Source organism: Ranitomeya imitator, chromosome 5 (assembly GCF_032444005.1).
Source record: "Ranitomeya imitator isolate aRanImi1 chromosome 5, aRanImi1.pri, whole genome shotgun sequence".
In the NCBI taxonomy this organism is placed as follows: domain Eukaryota; kingdom Metazoa; phylum Chordata; class Amphibia; order Anura; family Dendrobatidae; genus Ranitomeya; species Ranitomeya imitator.
Window position 1 is genome coordinate 621,728,370 of NC_091286.1, and position 25,325 is coordinate 621,753,694.

The window sequence follows — 25,325 nt, forward strand, 5'->3', positions numbered from 1 at the left end:
AGATTTAATCTCACAATCACAGTTCTGGCCCTTTAAGAAAACACCAATATATAACATTATCTTGATGAACTCCCTATAGTACACCAGTGATAAAATGAACATTTATTAACTCCGTCTTTCTCATTTTATTTAGGTCTTGAGTGCATTTTTTTTTATATTTCCTATACAGGAGGGAGCCCATCAGTCACAAGACACAATGGGAAAAGAATGTGTAATGGTGATCACAGCCTACAATGTGGAAACCATACTGGAATGAAAGCTTATACAATCCACAGTAGAGAACATTCAAAAACACTATGAAAATCAAGTGTTTCATTTTGGATTGGAGCTTTTTTTATTTTGCCCTCAGTGCGCAGATATTTTGTTCCCTAAAGCTAAATTTATGCAAATTCGAGGGCCACTAAAAAATTGGACATTTCAGAAACTTCGAGGTCACAGCAAGTAGTCTCTTAAGATGTGGCTTGTCCCCATGAGTATAGCGTCTGATAACAAAATGTCTGCCTCTGCTCACAAATACTTAAAATAAAAAAAAATAATGTAAAACTGAAAGAAAAATAAAATAACGGTATATATCAAGAAGTAGTTTAAGAAATAGTTTAATAGAGATGACTATTCAAATGTCGATGGATAGTTCACGCTGGACACTGCGCCAGACTGCAAGTGATGATATCATGACCACAAGTGACCAGAACGGTGTGAATTATGGTGGGAGGTGTGGCTTCCTTTTTTTTACATTTTTTTTTCTACTGGTAAAACATGAATGAAAACTCCTTTAAGACCATAAAGCTAGAAACCTTGAAACCAGAAAAATGAAACATTTAAGAGTCATGTTTTTGGGATCAGTAGATCCCAGTGGTCAGACACTCACCGATCACAAAGCTGTATCCTGTGGACTTTGTATGTGGCAATGACCTTTTTGAAGCACCAGTCCAGTGTTTTCTCTTTATTTTACCTTTGGAGTGGTATATCTAGTGCAAGCACCTTGTCCCTAATAATTTACTTACCAGCCACCGTCTTCTGCTGTTCTCGGCACCACTCCGGTAGTCTTCTGCTGTGACCTGCCGGATCGCTCCAGTGTTTGCAAGCAAACGTCACTTCTAATTGTAAGTCTATGAGAGCCTGACTTACACCGAGTGCTTGTGACTGTCACCTGTGACTTCCAGTCAGTCAGAAGTTGAACACCGAGTGCTTGTGACTGTCACCTGTGACTTCAGGTCAGTCAGAAGTTGAACACCGAGTGCTTGTGACTGTCACCTGTGACTTCCGATCAGTCAGAAGTTGAACACCGAGTGCTTGTGACTGTCACCTGTGACTTCCGGTCAGTCAGAAGTTGAACACCAAGTGCTTGTGACTGTCACCTGTGACTTCAGGTCAGTCAGAAGTTGAACACCGAGTGCTTGTGACCGTCACCTGTGACTTCAGGTCAGTCAGAAGTTGAACACCGAGTGCTTGTGACTGTCACCTGTGACTTCCGATCAGTCAGAAGTTGAACACCGAGTGCTTGTGACTGTCACCTGTGACTTCCGGTCAGTCAGAAGTTGAACACCGAGTGCTTGTGACTGTCACCTGTGACTTCCGGTCAGTCAGAAGTTGAACACCGAGTGCTTGTGACTGTCACCTGTGACTTCCGGTCAGTCAGAAGTTGAACACCGAGTGCTTGTGACTGTCACCTGTGACTTCCGGTCAGTCAGAAGTTGAACACCGAGTGCTTGTGACTGTCACCTGTGACTTCCGGTCAGTCAGAAGTTGAACACCGAGTGCTTGTGACTGTCACCTGTGACTTCCGGTCAGTCAGAAATTGAACACCGAGTGCTTGTGACTGTCACCTGTGACTTCCGGTCAGTCAGAAGTTGAGGTCACATTATGGTGGAGCGGGATTGGAGAGCACCATGAAGAGCTGCAGACAGCGGCTGGTAAATATAATACTAGGGGCAGGGGACATGGATTATCAATGCCACTCTGGCGGTGAAATAAAAAAACGCCGGAGTGGTGCTTTAATGGGATCCTAAAAGGCTGAAGTCTGGTGCTGGTATCTTCCTCTAGATCTGTGATCTCAAACCTTTTGTTCCGTGGCTGTTACAAAACTACAACATGGGCTATAATAAAGCCATCACCTTGGTGTAAGGACCTTACAAACAGAAGCTAGGGTCTCCGCTTGTTAGACCTTTGTGAGTTCCTGGCAGGATCTTGTATGAGTTGGGATTTTTCTTGTTGAATCTTTTTACCCCATTAGATAAGCAACATTAAAAATGTATTGCAGCCCCTCATCAACTGGGCCAAAATATGTTTTTTCTTACAGTGAAGACAGAAGCTTAGTCAGCTTTACTGTGCTTAAGGAAACAATACGAGAATTTCAACTTTAAGGGAATCTGTCCGCAGGATTTTACCCCTCAAACTATCTCAAGAGTGTGCAAAGCAGTCAAAGCAAAAGGTGGCTACTTTGAAGAACCTAGAATATAAGACATAATTTCAGTTGTTTCACACTTTTTTGTTAAGTATATAATTCCACATGTGTTAATTCATAGTTTTGATGCATTCAGTGTGAATTTACAATTTTCATAGTCATGAAAATACAGAAAAATGTTTAAATGAGAAGGTGTGTCCAAACTTTTGGTCTGTACTGTACATGTCACTGTTTCAATGACAAGTCCAGCAATACTTTTACATGACCAGTCCGTTCCTCTGTTAGTGAGAAATCAGAGTTTGAATTGATATGCAAATTAGGTTGGAGAGCTGTGGTAGATCTGAAGCTTCTGTCACTCCAGCTCTATTCCCTGCCCAATGTTGTCTCTTCCTGCGCGACTATTATTTTTATTTATTATGCTTATATAGTGCTAACATATTCTGCAGTGCTGTTCATATATTATCATCGCTGTCCCCATCGGGGCTCACAATCTAAATTCTCTATCAGTATGTCATTGGAGTTTGGGAGGAAACCGGAGAACCCGGAGGAAACCCACGCAAACATAAGGAGAACATACAAACTCCTTGCAGATTTTGTCCTTGGTGGGATTTGAACCACTGAGCCACTGTGCTGCCCATATGCTGTGTGACTTCAGGAAAAGGAGCCATCAATCAAGCGGGAAGAGGCAGTGCTGGGTGCGGAGTAGAGCTGGGGTGACCAAGGTTTCAGATCTACCATAGCTCTTCAGCCTCATTTGCATATCAATTCAAATACTGGTATCTCAGCAATGGAGGAACGGACCGGCCACAAAGGAATTGCTGGATTTGTTTTTGAAAAAAAAATACATGTGTGTACATAGTTTGGGGTGTGAAATCCTTCTGCTAGATTTCCTTTAAAACCCAGAATATACTAATAAAGTAGTGTGAGGTTTTGGAAGAAGAAAAGTTGGAGCCTCATGATGACGGAGTGACACATTGAAAACAGAAGATCCGGGTAGAAAGTGATGGCATGGAGTCTGTGAATGATAAAGTCTTATGAGAGTTTCGCACAGAATTTACTTGTTCCTTTCCATCTTTTCGGGCGAGGATGCTCCGCCATAAACTCTACATACAGATGCCCATGGGCTGCACAGACAGGACGGCACAGCTCACTGGCTACCCTTCCAGGATTGATTTTGATGTACAAGCAGGATGCAACAAGCTCCTAACGTTTCCTCTAGTGGTGAACGCAGGAAGACAAAATATTGTCATTTAAAGGGGTTTTTTGTGATTGTAAACCTTTAAAAAAGATTTTCAAGAGTAAGAAAAGTTTTGAAATAAAGTGATAAACATTATCTACCCAATGAATCTCTTCCAGCTCCAGTGCTCCCAGCAGGTCTCCAGTGTGACACCATTACAGCCAATCACTGGCCTCAGAGGTGACATTTGCATATATTGCACATGACCACTGAGCGCATTGATTGGCTGCAGCAGTCATGTGAATGATGGGTGGGACCAGCAGGAACCAATGGAAACACGGCATCTGATTCAGTCTTTATTTCATCGTTTTCCCCCCTCGTATCCTGCTTTCCCAGCTGTTTTTTATCGTATACTGATGTATTCCAGCCAGACAAAGGCCAAAAAGGCCCTATGGATACTTTGTATAGCAGAAGATTTCCAGGCGTGAACATAAAACATGATAAGGACAGATCCATGAACCAAGATAACAAAACGATTCCCTATTTCCTAAAGAGGTTGTCCAGGATAAAAAAAACTCTACAGAGGCATAGAAAATACCATAATCTGCTAGAATTAGCCTCTGCAGGTCCAGCATTGCCCCGGTCTTTGTTGACAGTGATATCATGATTATAGAGCATGTGAACGCTGCAGCCAATCGCTGGCATCAGTGCTGATGCAAATGTGGACGGTAAAATCCGCTGAGCCCATTGATTGACTGCACCACAGTGGCCTCATGTATTGTGTATGTGACATCATCACTTTAGCGTTGGACCGGGGCAGAGTTGGAGAGGCAGTGCAGGACCTGGGGAGTGTGAATGTAACCAATCAATATTAAATCCCCTTTAAAAATCCTATGGGCCAAAAAAAAAAAAAGTTGTTTCTTTTAGACCATTTTGGTAAAGGAGACCCAATGAGTTACCTGCTGTGTACATTAAGTCAACACACATCTTCATAAAAAAAACAAAAACTGGAAAGATATTTTATGGAAACGTAAAAAGACAGAAGGAGCAGGTTAATCGAGAAGTTCCACTTCTACTCCGGGTCACACCATGTCGTTAGAACAGAGTGACGCGGCGCCGGTCTCCCACATCCACCACCCTAGAAATGCGATCCTCATGGTCACACCGACAGCGGCCTCATCCCACGGCTGCCATGTTTTAGACAAGAAAAGTTGCCCGACTTTTACATCGAGGTGGACTTCTAAACGTGATTAATATGACTTTTATTAGAATACTGCTTATTTTTTCTTTTTTACTACCCTTCTTGGCAGCACCATGAATCGGACGATTACTCGTACCCAAGCCCACAACACCGCTGTGAAATCATTCAGTAGAGCGATAGAGAGACAGAGGGATTAAGGCAAAGGGTTCGGAAACCTTTTTTTTTTACGGATCTCTGCTATTTGTGCCCAAATTGTTAACCCCTGCAACGCCCGGAGACATCATACGTTCGTTAAAAGGAACATACACATAACATGGTCCTAAGAGCGTATGTTACAAGTCCTGAGTGCCCATTATAAAATAATGGAAATATTGTAAGGCTAGGCCCACATGGCATGGCATTGTGGGGTCAACGAGCTTCCCTTGCAGTGCTATCCTTACATATGTTTTTGTAATACCATCTTGTCCTGTGCACAATTCACAAACCGATCGGAGGTTCTAAAAATGGAATTGTAAAAACATATAAAATATTGTCTGTGGGTCATTGCGGGGCGCTGGGGCGCCTCCAGGCTGTCTCTTCCCGCTGACTGCTGTTATTGTTTGTGGTCGCATGGCTGTTGTGTTCAGAATTGTTTCCTTCTTTATTCACTTTTTCCAGCGGAGGAGCAATGGATTCCTTTTCAGTCCTTTCCTTTTTCCTTGCCCGGGCTGGCAACATTAGCAGCACCAATATGCAGAAGAAGTGTAGGCAGTAGTACCAGGAGCTGAAACGGATGACAGGGGCGTTGTTAGAATAGAGCAACATACAAAAGAGAAATATTTAAAGGGAATCTGTCACCAGATTTTGCCATGTAATCTGAAAGCATCATGATGCAGGTAAAGAGACCCTGATTCCAACCATGTATCACTTTGATTGTATCACAACTGCTGCTCTCAGTAATCAGAGTTTTTAGACATAGCATGTAGCAGAGCTCAGAAAACTGCCACCACCCACACCACAGCTGTCTATGTATAATAATAGCTACAACAATATGAGTACTAAGTACCCACAGACCACCATATCACACTGTTCTAAAATCAATAAAGTTTATTGAAAATAAGTTAAAAATAGTACATCCTACCATATGAAATTTATCAAAGAGAATTAGTCAAAAAATTCCATGAGCTGCAGAAAAATCGCATCCAGCCATGTCATGTCAAGCATAGAAATGCAAAATCTATTACAATCACTAATCACACATATAAATACAGAGTTCCCAACACATCCTTTAAGGATAAATACAATATCTATTGTTCCTGGATGATGAGAATTCAATGTGCAATGTGAAAATCAGCTAGTAAATGAATCATGCTTACCCATGGTTTGTGCTCTGCTGCCCAGGAACGCCCCGACGCGCGTTTCGCCCGTGCTTTTTCAAGGGGAGTGTGTTCCTACCCCCACCTTACCTCGTTAAATACTCCCTGAAAAACAAGGCCAGCCAGTAATATGTTCGCATGTCGAGACACTACCGCCAAATTCCCAGCTGCATCGGCTCCGGTACTCATTTCCGGCGCGCGCTAGAGGAAATCCCTCTCAGACGTCATATGACGCGCACCGGAAATCTGTGGAGACCTTTGGCAACGCAGGGAAAAGAAGGCGAGTGACTGCGCATGCGTATACCGGCGCCATTTTCAAGAAGCCCTGTAGATGATGCCATGTCTGCGTGCCCTTATACCAAAAAAGGGGGGGAAAGAGTGCGCCTGCGCATACCTGCACCTTCTATGAATAGAAAAAGACATATCTATCTATTTGTGCCGCGCCAAGCAGAGCAGCCCAAGATATAGACACCCCCTATAGGTATGCACACAAAAAAGGCCCTTTCCTCTCAATTTTATCCCAAGACCAATCCATATGGGGGAATAATACATGATTTTGAAGGATCGCCACATATTCTCATCATCCACACAAAAGAGAAAATTAATTTCATACTATAATGCAAAAAAACCCTCCTAAAAAATGTACATGTGCCATAGAATATCGTGATACCACAAAAAACATACCACATATTACATATATTAACCATTCCAAGAATAAATAACGGCTCTATTCCCAGGGGATCCAGAGAAGGAAATCACATAATAAAATATGGACATCCTCCTCCAAGAACCCCCAGGAAAAAGCCCACATATATAACATAACCCACATTACATCCCTATAGAACATCCACCATAAATTGTGAATATACACAAAATATCATGAACATATATAATTAGTTTATCCATATTAGATGTACAATCACCATAAATATTAACTGTGCATGTAAACATTGTCCCATTTATTAAATTTATTAAATATTCATTCTCTTGTTTCTTCCTCTGTGCTTCTGCTTTTTGTGTACAGTCCTTCTTCTCATGTGTCCACCCAGAACGTTACCCATGATATAAATGCAAAAAATTGTCGAATGTGCTTGATAAATCAATATCCCCATGCTTGATTGACTCTCCGGGGTGTAGAAAATGAACGAGGTAGGGGGGAAAAAAGAAAAGTCACAAATAATTCTTCTTTCGGTGAAGATCGATCACAGGAACTTCACTCATAAGCAAGAGATGATCCTACTACTAAAAATAATTAAATAAAGAAAAATTAAAATACGGAACCACACATAGAAAAAGTTAAAAAAACAGGGATTACAAGAATGGTACAAAGCTGATTTTTTCGTTCAGTCCATCAGGGGACATAGTGCCCAATTCGACAATCCACTTGGATTCAGTTTGGGCCAAAATCTGTTTGACATTTCCTCCCCTAATGCCACAGTGGACCCTATCAATTCCCTTGACCTTAAATCCTCTCGGATCAGACTTGTGGTATACTTTGAAATGTTTCGGTATTGTTTTCAGCAGTGAAAGGTCATCCACCTCCCCTGCCGCAATGATGTCTCGCACGTGTTCTCTGGTCCTGATACGCAACTCTCGTGACGTCAATCCAACATAAGCTTTATTACAGGGGCAGACAGCATGGTATATAACATACGTTGTACTACAAGAAATATAGCTGGTGACCGCAAAAGAACGAGTCCCATCTACTGAGGAAAAAGAGTTACCCCTCACTATGTTACCTTTCTTGCATGCCAAGCAATCTCCGCATGGAAAACATCCACACCTCTGTTTGCCCGCACCAAAAGGATTTTTACTTGGGGCCGTGTAATGACTTCTGACCAGGTAGTCCTTTAGATTCCTGCTGCGTCTAGCAGTCATCAAAGGAGCAGATGAAATTTCTTTTTGTAATATCGGGTCAGTCATCAGTACCGGCCAATGTTTGGTAAGGATCTGTCTAATTAAGTGCCAACGACAATTAAAGGTGGAAATAAATCTGGTTTTAAAATTAACCTCTTTATCTTTCTTAGCCGTAACAAGAAGTTTCTCTCTTGGAGTACTCTTTGCTCTACAATAGCCATGTCCAATCATTCTCTTGCTATAGCCCCTATCTAAAAATCTCTCCTTCAGATCTTGGGCCTGTGATTCAAACCTGTCTATGGTAGAGCAAGTACGTTTTATTCTCAAGTATTGACCGATGGGAATCGCTTTCTTTGTTGCATGTGTATGTGAAGAAGCTGCGTGCAACACAGAGTTTACTGATGTCTCTTTCCGAAAAACATCGGTTTGAATGGTACCATCCTGATCTACAGAAATTGAAATATCCAAAAAATCTATCATTCTCTTTTCAATCCTATGGGTGAGTTTGATATTGTATGGATTTTGATTCAGTCCACCGATAAATCTTTCAAAATCAATCCTAGATCCATTCCAAAAAAATCAGCAGATCGTCTATGTACCGGAGCCAGCACTGCACATGGTCGGCGGCACACGCACCGTCACAATGCACAACCTCCCTCTCCCAATATCCGAGAAAGAGGTTGGCATACGACGGCGCGCATACCGCATCCATGGCAGTGCCGCGCTCCTGCAAATAGAAACGGTCCCTGAAAGTAAAAAAATTATGTCTTAAAACAAAATCCAACAATTCCAAAATCCATCTTTTGATCGAGTTAATTTTGGAATTGTTGGATTTTGTTTTAAGACATAATTTTTTTACTTTCAGGGACCGTTTCTATTTGCAGGAGCGCGGCACTGCCATGGGTGCGGCATGCGCGCCGTCGTATGCCAACCTCTTTCTCGGATATTGGGAGAGGGAGGTTGTGCATTGTGACGGTGCGTGTGCCGCCGACCATGTGCAGTGCTGGCTCCGGTACATAGACGATCTGCTGATTTTTTGGAATGGATCTAGGATTGATTTTGAAAGATTTATCGGTGGACTGAATCAAAATCCATACAATATCAAACTCACCCATAGGATTGAAAAGAGAATGATAGATTTTTTGGATATTTCAATTTCTGTAGATCAGGATGGTACCATTCAAACCGATGTTTTTCGGAAAGAGACATCAGTAAACTCTGTGTTGCACGCAGCTTCTTCACATACACATGCAATAAAGAAAGCGATTCCCATCGGTCAATACTTGAGAATAAAACGTACTTGCTCTACCATAGACAGGTTTGAATCACAGGCCCAAGATCTGAAGGAGAGATTTTTAGATAGGGGCTATAGCAAGAGAATGATTGGACATGGCTATTGTAGAGCAAAGAGTACTCCAAGAGAGAAACTTCTTGTTACGGCTAAGAAAGATAAAGAGGTTAATTTTAAAACCAGATTTATTTCCACCTTTAATTGTCGTTGGCACTTAATTAGACAGATCCTTACCAAACATTGGCCGGTACTGATGACTGACCCGATATTACAAAAAGAAATTTCATCTGCTCCTTTGATGACTGCTAGACGCAGCAGGAATCTAAAGGACTACCTGGTCAGAAGTCATTACACGGCCCCAAGTAAAAATCCTTTTGGTGCGGGCAAACAGAGGTGTGGATGTTTTCCATGCGGAGATTGCTTGGTATGCAAGAAAGGTAACATAGTGAGGGGTAACTCTTTTTCCTCAGTAGATGGGACTCGTTCTTTTGCGGTCACCAGCTATATTTCTTGTAGTACAACGTATGTTATATACCATACTGTCTGCCCCTGTAATAAAGCTTATGTTGGATTGACGTCACGAGAGTTGCGTATCAGGACCAGAGAACACGTGCGAGACATCATTGCGGCAGGGGAGGTGGATGACCTTTCACTGCTGAAAACAATACCGAAACATTTCAAAGTATACCACAAGTCTGATCCGAGAGGATTTAAGGTCAAGGGAATTGATAGGGTCCACTGTGGCATTAGGGGAGGAAATGTCAAACAGATTTTGGCCCAAACTGAATCCAAGTGGATTGTCGAATTGGGCACTATGTCCCCTGATGGACTGAACGAAAAAATCAGCTTTGTACCATTCTTGTAATCCCTGTTTTTTAACTTTTTCTATGTGTGGTTCCGTATTTTAATTTTTCTTTGTTTATTTAATTATTTTTAGTAGTAGGATCATCTCTTGCTTATGAGTGAAGTTCCTGTGATCGATCTTCACCGAAAGAAGAATTATTTGTGACTTTTCTTTTTTCCCCCCTACCTCGTTCATTTTCTACACCCCGGAGAGTCTATCAAGCATGGGGATATTGATTTATCAAGCACATTCGACAATTTTTTGCATTTATATCATGGGTAACGTTCTGGGTGGACACATGAGAAGAAGGACTGTACACAAAAAGCAGAAGCACAGAGGAAGAAACAAGAGAATGAATATTTAATAAATTTAATAAATGGGACAATGTTTACATGCACAGTTAATATTTATGGTGATTGTACATCTAATATGGATAAACTAATTATATATGTTCATGATATTTTGTGTATATTCACAATTTATGGTGGATGTTCTATAGGGATGTAATGTGGGTTATGTTATATATGTGGGCTTTTTCCTGGGGGTTCTTGGAGGAGGATGTCCATATTTTATTATGTGATTTCCTTCTCTGGATCCCCTGGGAATAGAGCCGTTATTTATTCTTGGAATGGTTAATATATGTAATATGTGGTATGTTTTTTGTGGTATCACGATATTCTATGGCACATGTACATTTTTTAGGAGGGTTTTTGTGCATTATAGTATGAAATTAATTTTCTCTTTTGTGCGGATGATGAGAATATGTGGCGATCCTTCAAAATCATGTATTATTCCCCCATATGGATTGGTCTTGGGGTAAAATTGAGAGGAAAGGGCCTTTTTTTGTGTGCATACCTATAGGGGGTGTCTATATCTTGGGCTGCTCTGCTTGGCGCGGCACAAATAGATAGATATATGTCTTTTTCTATTCATAGAAGGCGCAGGTATGCGCAGGCGCACTCTTTCCCCCCCTTTTTTGGTATAAGGGCACGCAGACATGGCATCCTCTACAGGGCTTCTTGAAAATGGCGCCGGTATACGCATGCGCAGTCACTCGCCTTCTTTTCCCTGCGTTGCCAAAGGTCTCCACAGATTTCCGGTGCGCGTCATATGACGTCTGAGAGGGATTTCCTCTAGCGCGCGCCGGAAATGAGTACCGGAGCCGATGCAGCTGGGAATTTGGCGGTAGTGTCTCGACATGCGAACATATTACTGGCTGGCCTTGTTTTTCAGGGAGTATTTAACGAGGTAAGGTGGGGGTAGGAACACACTCCCCTTGAAAAAGCACGGGCGAAACGCGCGTCGGGGCGTTCCTGGGCAGCAGAGCACAAACCATGGGTAAGCATGATTCATTTACTAGCTGATTTTCACATTGCACATTGAATTCTCATCATCCAGGAACAATAGATATTGTATTTATCCTTAAAGGATGTGTTGGGAACTCTGTATTTATATGTGTGATTAGTGATTGTAATAGATTTTGCATTTCTATGCTTGACATGACATGGCTGGATGCGATTTTTCTGCAGCTCATGGAATTTTTTGACTAATTCTCTTTGATAAATTTCATATGGTAGGATGTACTATTTTTAACTTATTTTCAATAAACTTTATTGATTTTATAACAGTGTGATATGGTGGTCTGTGGGTACTTAGTACTCATATTGTTGTAGCTATATGGACTTGTCCACTAATCGGTAATAGGTTGTTTATTATTGATAGAGAAGCAAGTACAGAATGCTTCTGGCTAAGATTGGCTATTTCTGCTTTTTGAATCTATATTTTGGTATAATAATAGACAGTAAATTGCTAATCAGTGCTGGGGGCGTGGTCAGACCAGGAGGACCTTGGGCAGCTAGTCCGGCAGTGATAATCTCCTGCTGATAAAACACTGATTGTATGCAACAATAGCCTACTATGTGACACATCGCTGAAAACAGTGTCTCAGCCTCTACTTCATGCTGCCTTCTGATTACATAGCTAAAACCAAATGATAGATTCCCTTTACTATTCCCATCTTGCTTTGGACCCACATGAAACTTGAGCACAGGACCCTGTTGGGCACCTCTGTAATTGGAGATGTGGAGTTCTCTCCCTTCATTTGTATGGGAGTTCCGAAATTTGCTGAAGATGCTTACTCGCCATTTCTTTTTAAATTCACATACAAATGAGTAGAGAGAGAAGTGCGTGCGCAGCCACCCCTCATTCTTGAACAATGTGCAAAGGGGCCCCAATCTTGAGATAGACATGGATTTGCCATAAACGTACAAGATAGAAATACCTTTTATTTAGGGCACCACAAATCCCAAAAAATAATTTTATGGCAATTAACATTGCACAAATTTTTTTTATTTATGGCGCGGTTACCAAGAAAAAAACATTTTTGCAATTTACTGCTTAATAAAATTTACAACCTTTCTTGAGCTATTAACAGTTTTCTTTTTTGTTTCCAGCTCGTTGTTTAGGAGACCGACCACCGCTTTCTAGTTTGTAAGTATTGTGAGAAAAAAGCAGAGGGAAGGAAGCTTAAATTCCACCCCTAAATATTCCAATCACCAATGCAAATGAGAAAAGAAGGAAAGAGCGAAATATTAAAAAAAACTTACCGTAACCTTTAATCAAAAGTGTTAAAATTTTTACACCAAAATCAATGTGTTAAAAATAGGTCATCCAACTGAAACTAGATGATATAGGACACACAAACAAAAATAAACATGGTACACCCTCTATACAGGAAGATAGATGATAGTCAGTCCAGAAAAAATTGGCCTCTAGATATTGAAACCTATACAAAACCTGTGACCTTGCTCCAAAAAAAATGAACAGTTAATGAACAGCTTTGTAATAAATAGTCCAAAGGTCTATAAATCAGTATATTGGATCATAAATGGAATAAATAAGGAACAGTCTCAGCCATTTTATGATGCAACGGGAGAGGTCATCTATCAATCCATATTCAAATGGTTCCTGTTACCGGTCTCAAGGAGTCCTGGTTCTGACCCTCAGGGTCCCTAGTCAACCCTGGTTGCCCCCCAGAGACTCGCGTTCTAACAAGGGCAGTCCACATCTGACCCTCTAGTACTGAATGGCCCTGGACTGTCACCATGTGCCTCCCGACGCGTTTCCTCATCTCCGATTCATCAGGGGGGAGTGTTAGCCCTATTACTGACCAGAATATTGCCGGGGAATAGCGGGGGGACACATGGATTAGTCAGGCAGTACAGTTTAGAATAGATTCGAAGGGTGCGAGAGTGTTCGAGGGGAGGCCACAGAGCAGGAGGTTGCAGTAGTCAAGGCGGGAGATGAGGGCATGGAATAGGGTTTTTGCAGATTCTTGGTTTAGGAACGTACGGATCCGTGAAACATTTTTGAGTTGAAGACGGCAGGAAGTGGAAAGGGCTTGGATATGTGGTTTGAAGGAGAGATCAGCGTCAAGGATTACCCTGAGGCAGCGAGCTTGTGGGACTGGGGAGAGTGGGCAGCTGTTTACTGTAATGGATAGGTTCGTTGGGGCGGTCACGTGAGAAGGGGGAAAGATGATGAATTCTGTTTTGTCCATGTTAAGTTTCAGAAATCTAGCGGAGAAGAAGGATGAAATAGTGGACAGACATTGAGGGATTCTGGTTAGTAGGGAGGTGATATCTGGTCCAGAGAGGTAGATCTGTGTGTCATCAGCATAGAGATGATACTGAAAACCATGAGATTCTATGAGCTGTCCCAGGACAAAGGTGTAAATGGAGAAGAGCAGGGGCCCTAGGACTGAACCTTGCGGGACTCCGACAGATAGGGGGCGAGGTGAGAAGGTGGTGTGCGAGTGGGAGATGCTGAAAGTCCGGTCAGTTAAGTATGACGAGATCCAGAATAGGGCCAAGTCTGTGATGCCAAGGGATGAGAGGGTCTGTGTAATAATAGGGAATGGTCCACTGTGTCAAAGGCAGAGGACAGGTCCAGTAGGAGGACGACAGTAGTGTCGCTTGCTCTTGGCGGTTAAGAGGTCATTGGTGACCTTAGTTAGGGCAGTTTCAGTGGAGTGGTGTGACCAGAAGCCAGATTGTAAGGCTGGGGTCACATTGCGTTTTGGTCAGAGCGCTAACGGACAGCGTTGCACGGCGAAATTAACGCCATGCAACGCGTCCGTTAGCGCTCCCATTGCCCGCAATGTACCAGCTTGCAGCGTCCGCGGCGCGCCCGAGGTCCGTTCCCCGCTCTCGCAGATCGGGGATCTGCGAGAGCGGGGACGTTAACGCGACCCCGAAACGCGACCCTTTAAAAACATTGCATTAGCGCAATCCGCTAGCGCTAGCGCTAAACGGATTGCACTAACGCAATGTGACCCTACACTAAGCGGTCGAAGAGGGAGCAAGAAGAGATGGGAGGACAGTTCAAGATGGACGTGTTGTTCCAGTAGTTTGGAAGCAAAGGGGGAAGTGATATAGGGCGATAGCTAGATACAGAGGATGGGTCAAGAGAGGGCTTTTTGAGGATAGGTGTGATTGAGGCAAGTTTAAAGCTTGAGGGGAAACCACCAGTTAGTGATAGGTTGAAGAGATGGGTTAGGGTTGGGATGAAGACTGTGGCGAGGTCTGGGATGAAGTGGGATGGGATCGGGTCAAGTGCACAGATGGTGAGATGCGATCTTGAGAGCAGAGTGGAGAGTCTATCTTCTGTGATGGTGGAGAAGTTGGTTTTGGAGGTGGAGGGCTGGGAAGTTGGGAAGAAGGGCTCTGGGGGTTGTTGACCTAAACTGTCTCTGATGTTATCAATCATCTGCTTGAAAAATGAGGCAAAGTCTTCAGCTGAGAGCAGTGGGGAGGGAGGACGGAGGAGAGAATTGAAGGTGTTGAATAACTGTTTAGGGTTGTGAGACAGGGAGGATATGAGAGATGAGAAGTAGGTTTGTTTAGCTGAGGTGAGTGTGGTCTTGAAAGTAGTGAGGGACTGTTTGAATGCGATTGAGTGCTCATTGGAGTGGGATAGTTTCCATCTCCGCTCAGCAGCCCTGGAAGCTCGCCTTAGTTCCTTGGTTCTTTGTGCCAGGGCTGTCTGTTGATTTTGTGAGCCTTCGTATGTGTGAGAGGGGCAACTGATTACAGAGCTACAGCTATTGTGGTGTTATATAGAGCGGCAGAGTCATCCGCATTGTGTACGGAAATATTATACAATATATATATATATATATTGTAGCGTGGCTAAAGGATGTCTAATCGATGGAAGATATGTGTCTTATAGATGGCTTGTTGCTGTGATGTAACCATGGCTACCTATATGTGTTTCAGGACCTGTGGTGATGTCACAACCACATGTCTGGTCATGTGATGGGTTCTGGGTGTGGTTAGACATATAAAAGAAAGCCTAATGCTTAACACAGGTAGGTATGTGTGGAGGTGAAACCCTCCTGAGTGTGTTACGGCTTCCGGACTGAGCCGGATGAACTGGACACTTGTTTTTCTTTACCTGAACCAAAGGCTATTTGTTTTCTGTTGTTTGCCACATGGTTTATGAAGCAATAAACCCAGTGAACTTTAAAGGAACACGTATCCTGAGTGTCAGCCGTCGCAGCTGAGTGAGTGAAATCCCTACAATTGGTGGTAGACGTGCGAGCAGCGTTCCCAGCGGAGACGTGAGTTTATTTTGAATGTCCTGGGTCAAGGCTGTTGCAAGCCAGCAAGCATTGCCGGAGAAAATGGAGGACCTGCTGAAACAATTGGTCCAGATGCAGTCACAGCAGGAGAAAAGGCAGAGCCAGCAGGAGCAAAGGCAGCAAGAGACCAACATGCTGTTGATGCAGCAGATACAACAGAGCCAGCAGGAGCAACGGCAGCAGATGCAACAAAGCCAGCAGGAGCAACGGCAGCAGTTACAACAGAGCCAGCAGCAGATGCAGCAGAGCCAGCAGGAGCAATGGCAGCAGATGCAGCAGAGCCAGCAGGAGCATCAGCAGCAGATGCAGCTTCTGGCAACCGCCATCCAGGGCAAGGCGAGCGCCCCAACCCCAGGTTTGGCTGATGACACCCACGTCCGGAAAATGGTAAGACGCGCATTGCAGAAAATGACTCCCGGGGATGATGTTGAGGCCTTCCTGACGGTGTTTGAGAGGGTCGCTGAGAGGGAAAAACTTCCGCCAGAGCAGTGGGCAGAGGTACTTGCGCCATACCTGACGGGAGAACCCCAGAAGGCGTACTATGATTTGACCTTGCAGGATGCCAAAGAGTATCACAAATTGAAAGCCGAGATTCTCGCACGTTTGGGGGTGACACTGACTGTCAGGGCACAGCGAGTTCACTCCTGGGGCTATCACCGGGACAAACCACCTCGTTCCCAAATGTTTGATCTGTTGCACCTGGTCCAGAAATGGCTGCAGCCAGAGTCCTCTGCGCCTGCACAGATGGTAGAACGGGTGATGATGGATCGGTTTGTCCATTCCCTCCCGAGGCCTATACAGTCTTGGGTTGCCCAGGGTGATCCCCAGAATGCCGACGAGCTGATCGGACTGGTTGAGAGGTACCAAGGGTTGGAAGGCTCCTTCGGGAGGCAGCCCATGCCGTACTGGGGATCCCAGAAGGCAGCTGAGTCCCAAAAAGGGGTGGTGCGTCCAAGGTCACAAAGGGCGGGGGAGGTGGTGCCCAAGGTCCCCACGGGTGATATTATTTGTTGGAGGTGCCACAAGCCAGTACATATAGCTGCCCGTTGTTCCCAAACCACTGAGCAGATGGACTGCAGCATGGGACGCCGTTGTTCATACTATGCGTATCCAGCTTGCAGTGTGAACTCTCCGCCCAACGAGGGACCTCAAGCATGTCCCGTGAAGGTGAACGGTCAAGCAGTAACGGCACTGTTAGACTCGGGGAGCCTAGTGACCCTGGTGAGGGCCACTTTTCCTCTCCACCTGCTCCCGGGAAAGAAGGTCGGAGTGCGGTGCATACATGGTGATGCAAAGGACTACCCTGTGGCCAGTGTGAACATTGAAACGACATGTGGCACGGAGTCCCACATAGTCGGCGTCGTTCAGGACTTGTTGCACCCTATAATTATTGGCCGGGATTTCTGTTTGTTTTGGGATTTGTGGGGGAAAGGTTCTGAGCTCCCTAGCAAGAGTAGGGAACCAGTGAACCCGGGAAGGGTGGTGCCACACCCAGAGTCAGACAGATTTCCTTTTTGTGTCCTGGCTGGAGATGAGGAGGAAGTGTCCCCTGCATCTGACATTCTGGAGTTAGAGGTATCCGGTGAAAATTTTGGGACTGCCCAACATAGGGACCCCACTCTGAGGGAAGCCTTTAATAATGTCACAGTTATTGACGGGGTGGTACAGGAGCCGGGGGCAGACACAAGATTTCCCCATTTTCTAATGAGCAGGGAGTTGTTGTACCGGGTCACGAAAATAAGGGAGGAGTTGGTAGAGCAGTTGGTAGTGCCGGGTCCATATAGACGGAAGGTGTTGGACATGGCCCATTCACACATCTTGGGTGGACACCTAGGGGTGGAAAAAACGCAGGAACGGGTTGTGCAGAGGTTCTATTGGCCTGGGTGCCACCGGGAAATAGTGAACTATTGCAGGTCCTGCCCTACATGTCAGCTAACTGCTCCCACTCCTCATTTCCGGAACCCCCTTGTGCCACTGCCCATTATTGAGGTGCCATTCGAGAGAATTGCCATGGACTTGGTCGGTCCCTTAGTTAAATCAGCCCGGGGCCATCAGTATATATTAGTCATCCTGGACTACACCACACGCTATCCTGAGGCAATTCCCTTGAGAAATTCTTCTTCAAAGAGTATAGCTCGCGAGTTGGTCCATGTCTTTTCCCGGACAGGTCTGCCGAAGGAGATCCTGACTGACCAGGGGACACCTTTCATGAGCAAGGTGATGAGGGAACTATGCAAAGCCCTGAAAATCTCCCAGTTGAGGACCTCGGTGTACCATCCCCAGTCAGATGGCCTTGTTGAGAGATTTAACAAGACACTGAAGAGCATGCTGAGAAAAGCTATAGAGAAAGACGGTAGAGACTGGGATTGTCTCTTACCCTATTTGATGTTTTCCATTCGTGAAGTTCCACAGGCCTCCACAGGTTTCTCACCGTCTGAGCTTCTGTATGGCCGACATCCACGAGGACTCCTGGATATAGCCAAGGAAACCTGGGAAGCCGAAGTCACGCCCCACAGAAGCGTCATTGAGCATGTGGCCCTGATGCAGCAGAGGATTGCAAAGGTGATGCCTATCGTGAAAGAACACCTTCTCCAAGCACAAGAAGCTCAGGCCAGGGTCTACAACCGGTCTGCAAGAGTGAGGCAATTCAATCCGGGAGACCGAGTTCTTGTGTTAGTTCCGACAGTGGAAAGCAAGTTCTTGGCCAAATGGCAAGGGGCATATGAGGTTGTCGAGAAACTTGGTGAAGTAAACTATAAAATTCACCAACCAGGAAGACGGAAACCATTCCAAGTATACCATGTCAACCTTATCAAGCCGTGGCAAGATAGAGAGCCGACAGTAACTCCATCGTTGTTAAGCAACCCAGAAGATGAGGTTGGAGCGGTTACTATAGCGGAGACGCTATCGGAGTCCCAGAAACAGCAATGCCGGGAGTTACGCCAGAAAAACAGGGACCTGTTTTCCGAGTTGCCTGGGTACACGAAGGTCATAGAGCATGAGGTCCTGACAGAGCCCCATGTGCGCGTGAACGTGAAGCCCTATAGAATTCCTGAGGCCCGTCGAGAAATAGTCTCCAAGGAAGTGGAGCGTATGTTGAAGCTTGGAGTCATTGAGGAATCCAAGAGCGGTTGGTCGAGCCCAATTGTCCTGGTCCCAAAACCTGATGGGGAGTGGAGATTTTGCAACGACTATAGGAAGTTGAATGAGGTCTCCAAGTTCGACGCATATCCCATGCCCCGAGTTGATGAGCTCATCGAAAGGCTTGGGCCCGCCAGGTACATAACCACCTTGGATTTGACGAAGGGGTATTGGCAGATCCCCATGGCACAGGAAGCCAAGGAGAAGACGGCGTTTTCTACACCAGATGGATGCTTCCAGTATGTCCGGATGCCATTTGGCCTACAGGGAGCTCCGGCCACCTTCCAAAGGGCTATGGATAGAGTCCTTGCACCCCACAAGGCATACGCTGCTGCGTACCTAGATGATATCGTCATCTTTAGCCCGGACTGGGAGAGTCATCTGGAGAAAGTCCAAGCGGTGTTTGATGCTATAAGAGAGGCCGGATTTACAATAAACCCGAAGAAGTGTGCATTGGGTAAAGAAGAAGCTAAGTACCTTGGATACATAGTGGGTCATGGAGAAATAAAACCCCAAATCAGTAAAGTGGAGGCAATTCAAACATGGCCAAAACCAGTTTCCAAGAAGCAAGTTAAAGCCTTCCTGGGAATCGTGGGATATTACAGGAGGTTCATCCCAAACTTCGCCACAATGGCGGCGCCTCTGACTGACCTGCTAAAAGGGACAAAATCAGTAATGGTTAAGTGGTCCGAAGAAACAGATTCAGCCTTCCAAGAAATGAAAGAGGCTTTATGTAAGCAACCCGTTCTGATGGCCCCAAACTTCAAGAAAGAGTTTATTCTTCAGACAGATGCCTCAGATGTTGGGGTGGGAGCAGTCCTTTCCCAAGAACTACATGGAGAGGAGCATCCTGTTCTCTGAGTAGGAAGCTGTCCTCGTCTGAAAAGAACTACTCAGTCGTTGAAAAGGAGTGCTTGGCCATAAAATGGGCAGTCGACACATTACAGTACTATTTGCTGGGACGTAAATTTAGACTGATATCCGACCATGCCCCACTTAGGTGGATGAGGGAAACGAAGGGTAGAAATGCTAGGGTCACCCGTTGGTTCTTAGCCCTGCAGGACTTCTGTTTCCATGTGGAACATAGGGCCGGAAAGCTGCACGGTAATGCTGATGCCCTGTCAAGAATCCCTTGTCTAGTGGGAGAAAGTGCCTAGCCCCACGGCTTTAGGCAGAGGGGGGAGGTATGTAGCGTGGCTAAAGGATGTCTAATCGATGGGAGATATGTGTCTTATAGATGGCTTGTTGCTGTGATGTAACCATGGCTACCTATATGTGTTTCAGGACCTGTGGTGATGTCACAACCACATGTCTGGTCACGTGATGGGTTCTGGGTGTGGTTAGACATATAAAAGAAAGCCTAATGCTTAACACAGGTAGGTATGTGTGGAGGTGAAACCCTCCTGAGTGTGTTACGGCTTCAGGACTGAGCCGGATGAACTGGACACTTGTTTTTCTTTACCTGAACCAAAGGCTATTTGTTTTCTGTTTGCCACATGGTTTATGAAGCAATAAACCCAGTGAACTTTAAAGGAACACGTATCCTGAGTGTCAGCCGTCGCAGCTGAGTGAGTGAAATCCCTACAATATATATTATATATATATATATATATATATATATATATATATATATACATACATACATACATATACATACATATACACACATATTATATATATATATATATATATATATATATATATATATATATATATATATATATATATATATATATATATATATATATATATATATATATATACAGTGGGGCAAAAAAGTATTTAGTCAGTCAGCAATAGTGCAAGTTCCACCACTTAAAAAGATGAGAGGCGTCTGTAATTTACATCATAGGTAGACCTCAACTATGGGAGACAAACTGAGAAAAAAAAATCCAGAAAATCACATTGTCTGTTTTTTTAACATTTTATTTGCATATTATGGTGGAAAATAAGTATTTGGTCAGAAACAAAATTTCATCTCAATACTTTGTAATATATCCTTTGTTGGCAATGACAGAGGTCAAACGTTTTCTGTAAGTCTTCACAAGGTTGCCACACACTGTTGTTGATATGTTGGCCCATTCCTCCATGCAGATCTCCTCTAGAGCAGTGATGTTTTTGGCTTTTCGCTTGGCAACACGGACTTTCAACTCCCTCCAAAGGTTTTCTATAGGGTTGAGATCTGGAGACTGGCTAGGCCACTCCAGGACCTTGAAATGCTTCTTACGAAGCCACTCCTTCGTTGCCCTGGCGGTGTGCTTTGGATCATTGTCATGTTGAAAGACCCAGCCACGTTTCATCTTCAATGCCCTTGCTGATGGAAGGAGGTTTGCACTCAAAATCTCACGATACATGGCCCCATTCATTCTTTCATGTACCCGGATCAGTCGTCCTGGCCCCTTTGCAGAGAAACAGCCCCAAAGCATGATGTTTCCACCACCATGCTTTACAGTAGGTATAGTGTTTGATGGATGCAACTCAGTATTCTTTTTCCTCCAAACACGACAAGTTGTGTTTCTACCAAACAGTTCCAGTTTGGTTTCATCAGACCATAGGACATTCTCCCAAAACTCCTCTGGATCATCCAAATGCTCTCTAGCAAACTTCAGATGGGCCCGGACATGTACTGGCTTAAGCAGTGGGACACGTCTGGCACTGCAGGATCTGAGTCCATGGTGGCGTACTGTGTTACTTATAGTAGGCCTTGTTACATTGGTCCCAGCTCTCTGCAGTTCATTCACTAGGTCCCCCCGTGTGGTTCTGGGATTTTTGCTCACCGTTCTTGTGATCATTCTGACCCCACGGGGTGGGATTTTGCGTGGAGCCCCAGATGGAGGGAGATTATCAGTGGTCTTGTATGTCTTCCATTTTCTAATTATTGCTCCCACTGTTGATTTCTTCACTCCAAGCTGGTTGGCTATTGCAGATTCAGTCTTCCCAGCCTGGTGCAGGGCTACAATTTTGTTTCTGGTGTCCTTTGACAGCTCTTTGGTCTTTACCATAGTGGAGTTTGGAGTCAGACTGTTTGAGGGTGTGCACAGGTGTCTTTTTATACTGATAACAAGTTTAAACAGGTGCCATTACTACAGGTAATGAGTGGAGGAAAGAGGAGACTCTTAAAGAAGAAGTTACAGGTCTGTGAGAGCCAGAAATCTTGATTGTTTGTTTCTGACCAAATACTTATTTTCCACCATAATATGCAAATAAAATGTTAAAAAAACAGACAATGTGATTTTCTGGATTTTTTTTTTCTCAGTTTGTCTCCCATAGTTGAGGTCTACCTATGATGTAAATTACAGACGCCTCTCATCTTTTTAAGTGGTGGAACGTGCACTATTGCTGACTGACTAAATACTTTTTTGCCCCACTGTATATACATACACATACACACACCTTTGACTACCGAGTCGTTATATGTATTTTCTTATATAAATTATGTAGTATAAGTTTGTAGGCTGGACTTCTGTTGTGATTAGGGCAGATTGTGTTTCCACACTACATGAGCCAGCCCTTTGAGATATCCTGTATACTAGATAAAGACCTGTTGGTCGAAACATTGTATGCTCTACATGGCGGAATAAAGTTCCTTTACATTTATACACCTGGATTGGACGCTGTTCTCATTTACCTTTAATGATACTGGTTGGCCCTTTGCACCCCAGTCCGGCACTACTGACATCTCAGGACCTTTAGGCACAGATTGGGGCCCCCCATACACCTAAAGTCTGCAGTCTGTGGAGAGTGACTGCAGAATTGAACCCCAAGCCTGGACAACCCCTTTAAGTGTATGGGGACCCCAATCTGTGTCTGAAGGTCCTGAGATGTTAGTTGGGCGCTGCATGATTGAATTGGTTACCTTTCCAGGCTACTATCCCTATTTGTAATGACTATTTCATAAAAATACTTAGCGGTTTTTATTGTGGTGAAGATCATGCTGGTAAAGTAGGTATATATTTTGTAGATACTTCATTTTTGCATTATAGGGTTCTGTGCTGCCAGCGTCATTAAACTTCCAGTGAAAATTGTAGATTAATACACCGAATTACCTGTAAAACTGTAGTGATGGCTTTACTGATAAGAGCACAAATGGTGCCACTGTGTAACTAATCGCCACTTGTGTCGCTATCCACGTCATCACATCATATATTGATTTCAGTTCTGGAGAGTGAAGAAAGTGATGCCGAACATTGTTTCTGATCTGAAAATGAAATATAGATTTTTTTTTTCTGGGGGCTAGTCATATAACTATGGTAAATACACAAAGAACTTAAATAGTTATTCCCATTGCCTTAATTGGGTTTCATAAGAATTTTACAGATAGGCACTTTTACAATGTACAGTGGAACAGTGGCCACAACAGACGACCTCAAAAGCCGCCAGCTGAAGGGTTTACAATGGGCCCTCACAGTCCCCTGATCTAAGCATCATTGAAAATCTGTGGCTAGATCTCAAAATAGCGGAGCATACAAGACGACCCAAGAACCTCACAGAACTGGAAGAATTTTCCAAGTAAGAATGGATGAAAATTGCTCAAACAAGAATTGAAAGACTCTTGGCTGGCTACAAAAAGCTTTTACAAGCAGTGATACTTGGAAAAGGGCATGTTACTAGGCACTAACCATGCAGGGTGCCCAAACTTTTGTATCAGCCTATTTTCCATTTTGCAATTTTTAAAATTTCATTAATGAATATATTATATATTTTGCCTAAAACACAAAGTCAATTTTTAACTTTAGGCCTTTTAGAGATTATTGTTTAACTGTTTACAGTAATTTTGACCGGGGGTGCCAAAACTTTTACATAGCACTCTATATTCCTCTGTCTAAACCTGCTATTAAACGACTATAAAAGATGTTGCCAGTCGGCATCATGCAGTGTAACTGGACGATGCGTATTTGTCGGGACCTCATACTAGAAATGGTGACTGAGCATTTTTGTGTTTCATTAGTACAGATGACATATTAATATATTTTATCTGACCTCCTGTATAATATTACTCTGCACTTGTGAACCCATTACCTTACAATGAAGACTTGTACTAGGTGAGAGGCCGGACATCTTATCTTAATTCTACAATACTCAAGGGCACAATTCACTGTTATCTTTAGGCAAATATCTATGAAAAGGCAATCTGAAGTTGCTTTGGGCAGCAGAAAATGTGTGTTTCTGATGAAAGTCTTTTTTTGTGAGAGGAAATAAAATAATCAAATAATACTGCTGTGCCGTGCATAAGCAATACCAACATATGGTGTCAACATAACAGGGACAAATCCTATCATCCAGAGTGGAGAGATAATGCATACTTGCTGCAGATATGTATAACATGATGACCATTGAAATAATTATTCCTCAAGCATATCATGAGGAGTTCCAGGTAGATCGATTTGTGTGACCATAGTCCAGGTCAGTGCTCTCTTGCTATGGACAAGAACTGCACAAATATCCTTACCCTTGGGTATCCCAGGGTCGGTATTTAATCACCATACATTGTACAAATGACGTCATGCCAAGCCATCGAAATCCACTCCAGTGAAACCAGAAGCTCGTGAAATTTGAGCAGTTCCTGTCCACAGCTAAAGAGCACTGCCCTAGACCATGGATAGGGGTCGTACGGAACAATATTCTCATCCCTAGTTCCAGGAACTAAGCCTCTGGGGATGTGCTCTTCATCATAGGAGCTACTAAACATACAAGTCTGGCCCTGTAATAACTCACTGCCAACTCTCCGGCCTCTCCATACTCATGAACTTTGGCTTTCCTGAGCGTTCACGTGTTTTCAGTGGAAAGAGGAGAAAGCCACTGCATTCAACACTGCCCAACGGAACCCCAAAATCGTATTTTGGGAAAGTCGTAAGGTCCGGTGCAAATTGTATTGTTGGCGCTGCAGACTACATAACTATGTAAAATTAGCGGTTGGCCAAATGAGTGATCGGATAATAGTTACTGCATTATGGTGGCCATAAACATGCAAACAGCGGCCAAAGGAATTTTACTTGAGCAGCAAATAAAGAGGTGTAATGTCATACATCAGAACTTCAAAACACTTAAAGGGGTTGTCCATCCTTGGGGTCCATCCTGAAGCCACTCTATGTGATTGCAGACTTGTGAATCCTTACAGCGCACACTGTTCTAGCTGTCAGGCCTCTTGGACGCTGTAAGTTGGCGGGCATGTGTCTGCAAGTATGCCTGTAATACAAGTGAATTGAGTGGTCACATGACTACCGCTACCGGAGAATCCTGAGATCAAGCAGCCTGTGCGCTGTGAGGCTTTGGAAGTCTGCAGTCACAGAGTTGTATCCAAGGCCAGAAAACCCCTTTAAGGTCTCCATGCAGATCAGATGAAAGCGGACAGTACTTACTAATGGGTGTTTTAGGCTTCCCTGACACATGATATCCAGTTGGAATTTCAACTCC

At 43.9% G+C, this 25,325-nt stretch overlaps 1 protein-coding gene across 2 annotated transcripts in view; it reads right to left on the bottom strand.

Moving 5' to 3' along the window:
* Nucleotides 1-4,827: 4,827 nt before the first annotated feature.
* Nucleotides 4,828-25,325, bottom strand: part of MBOAT2 (membrane bound O-acyltransferase domain containing 2) — a 312,770-nt gene continuing 292,272 nt past the window's right edge. For both annotated transcript variants that reach the window (XM_069728064.1, XM_069728065.1), the window contains exons 12-13: nt 22,958-23,109; nt 4,828-5,545 (exon numbers count right to left, since the gene is read on the bottom strand). In XM_069728064.1, coding sequence (XP_069584165.1) covers nt 5,323-5,545; nt 22,958-23,109 — 375 coding nt within the window. In that variant the 3' untranslated portion in view covers nt 4,828-5,322. The remainder of the gene's footprint in view (nt 5,546-22,957; nt 23,110-25,325) is intronic.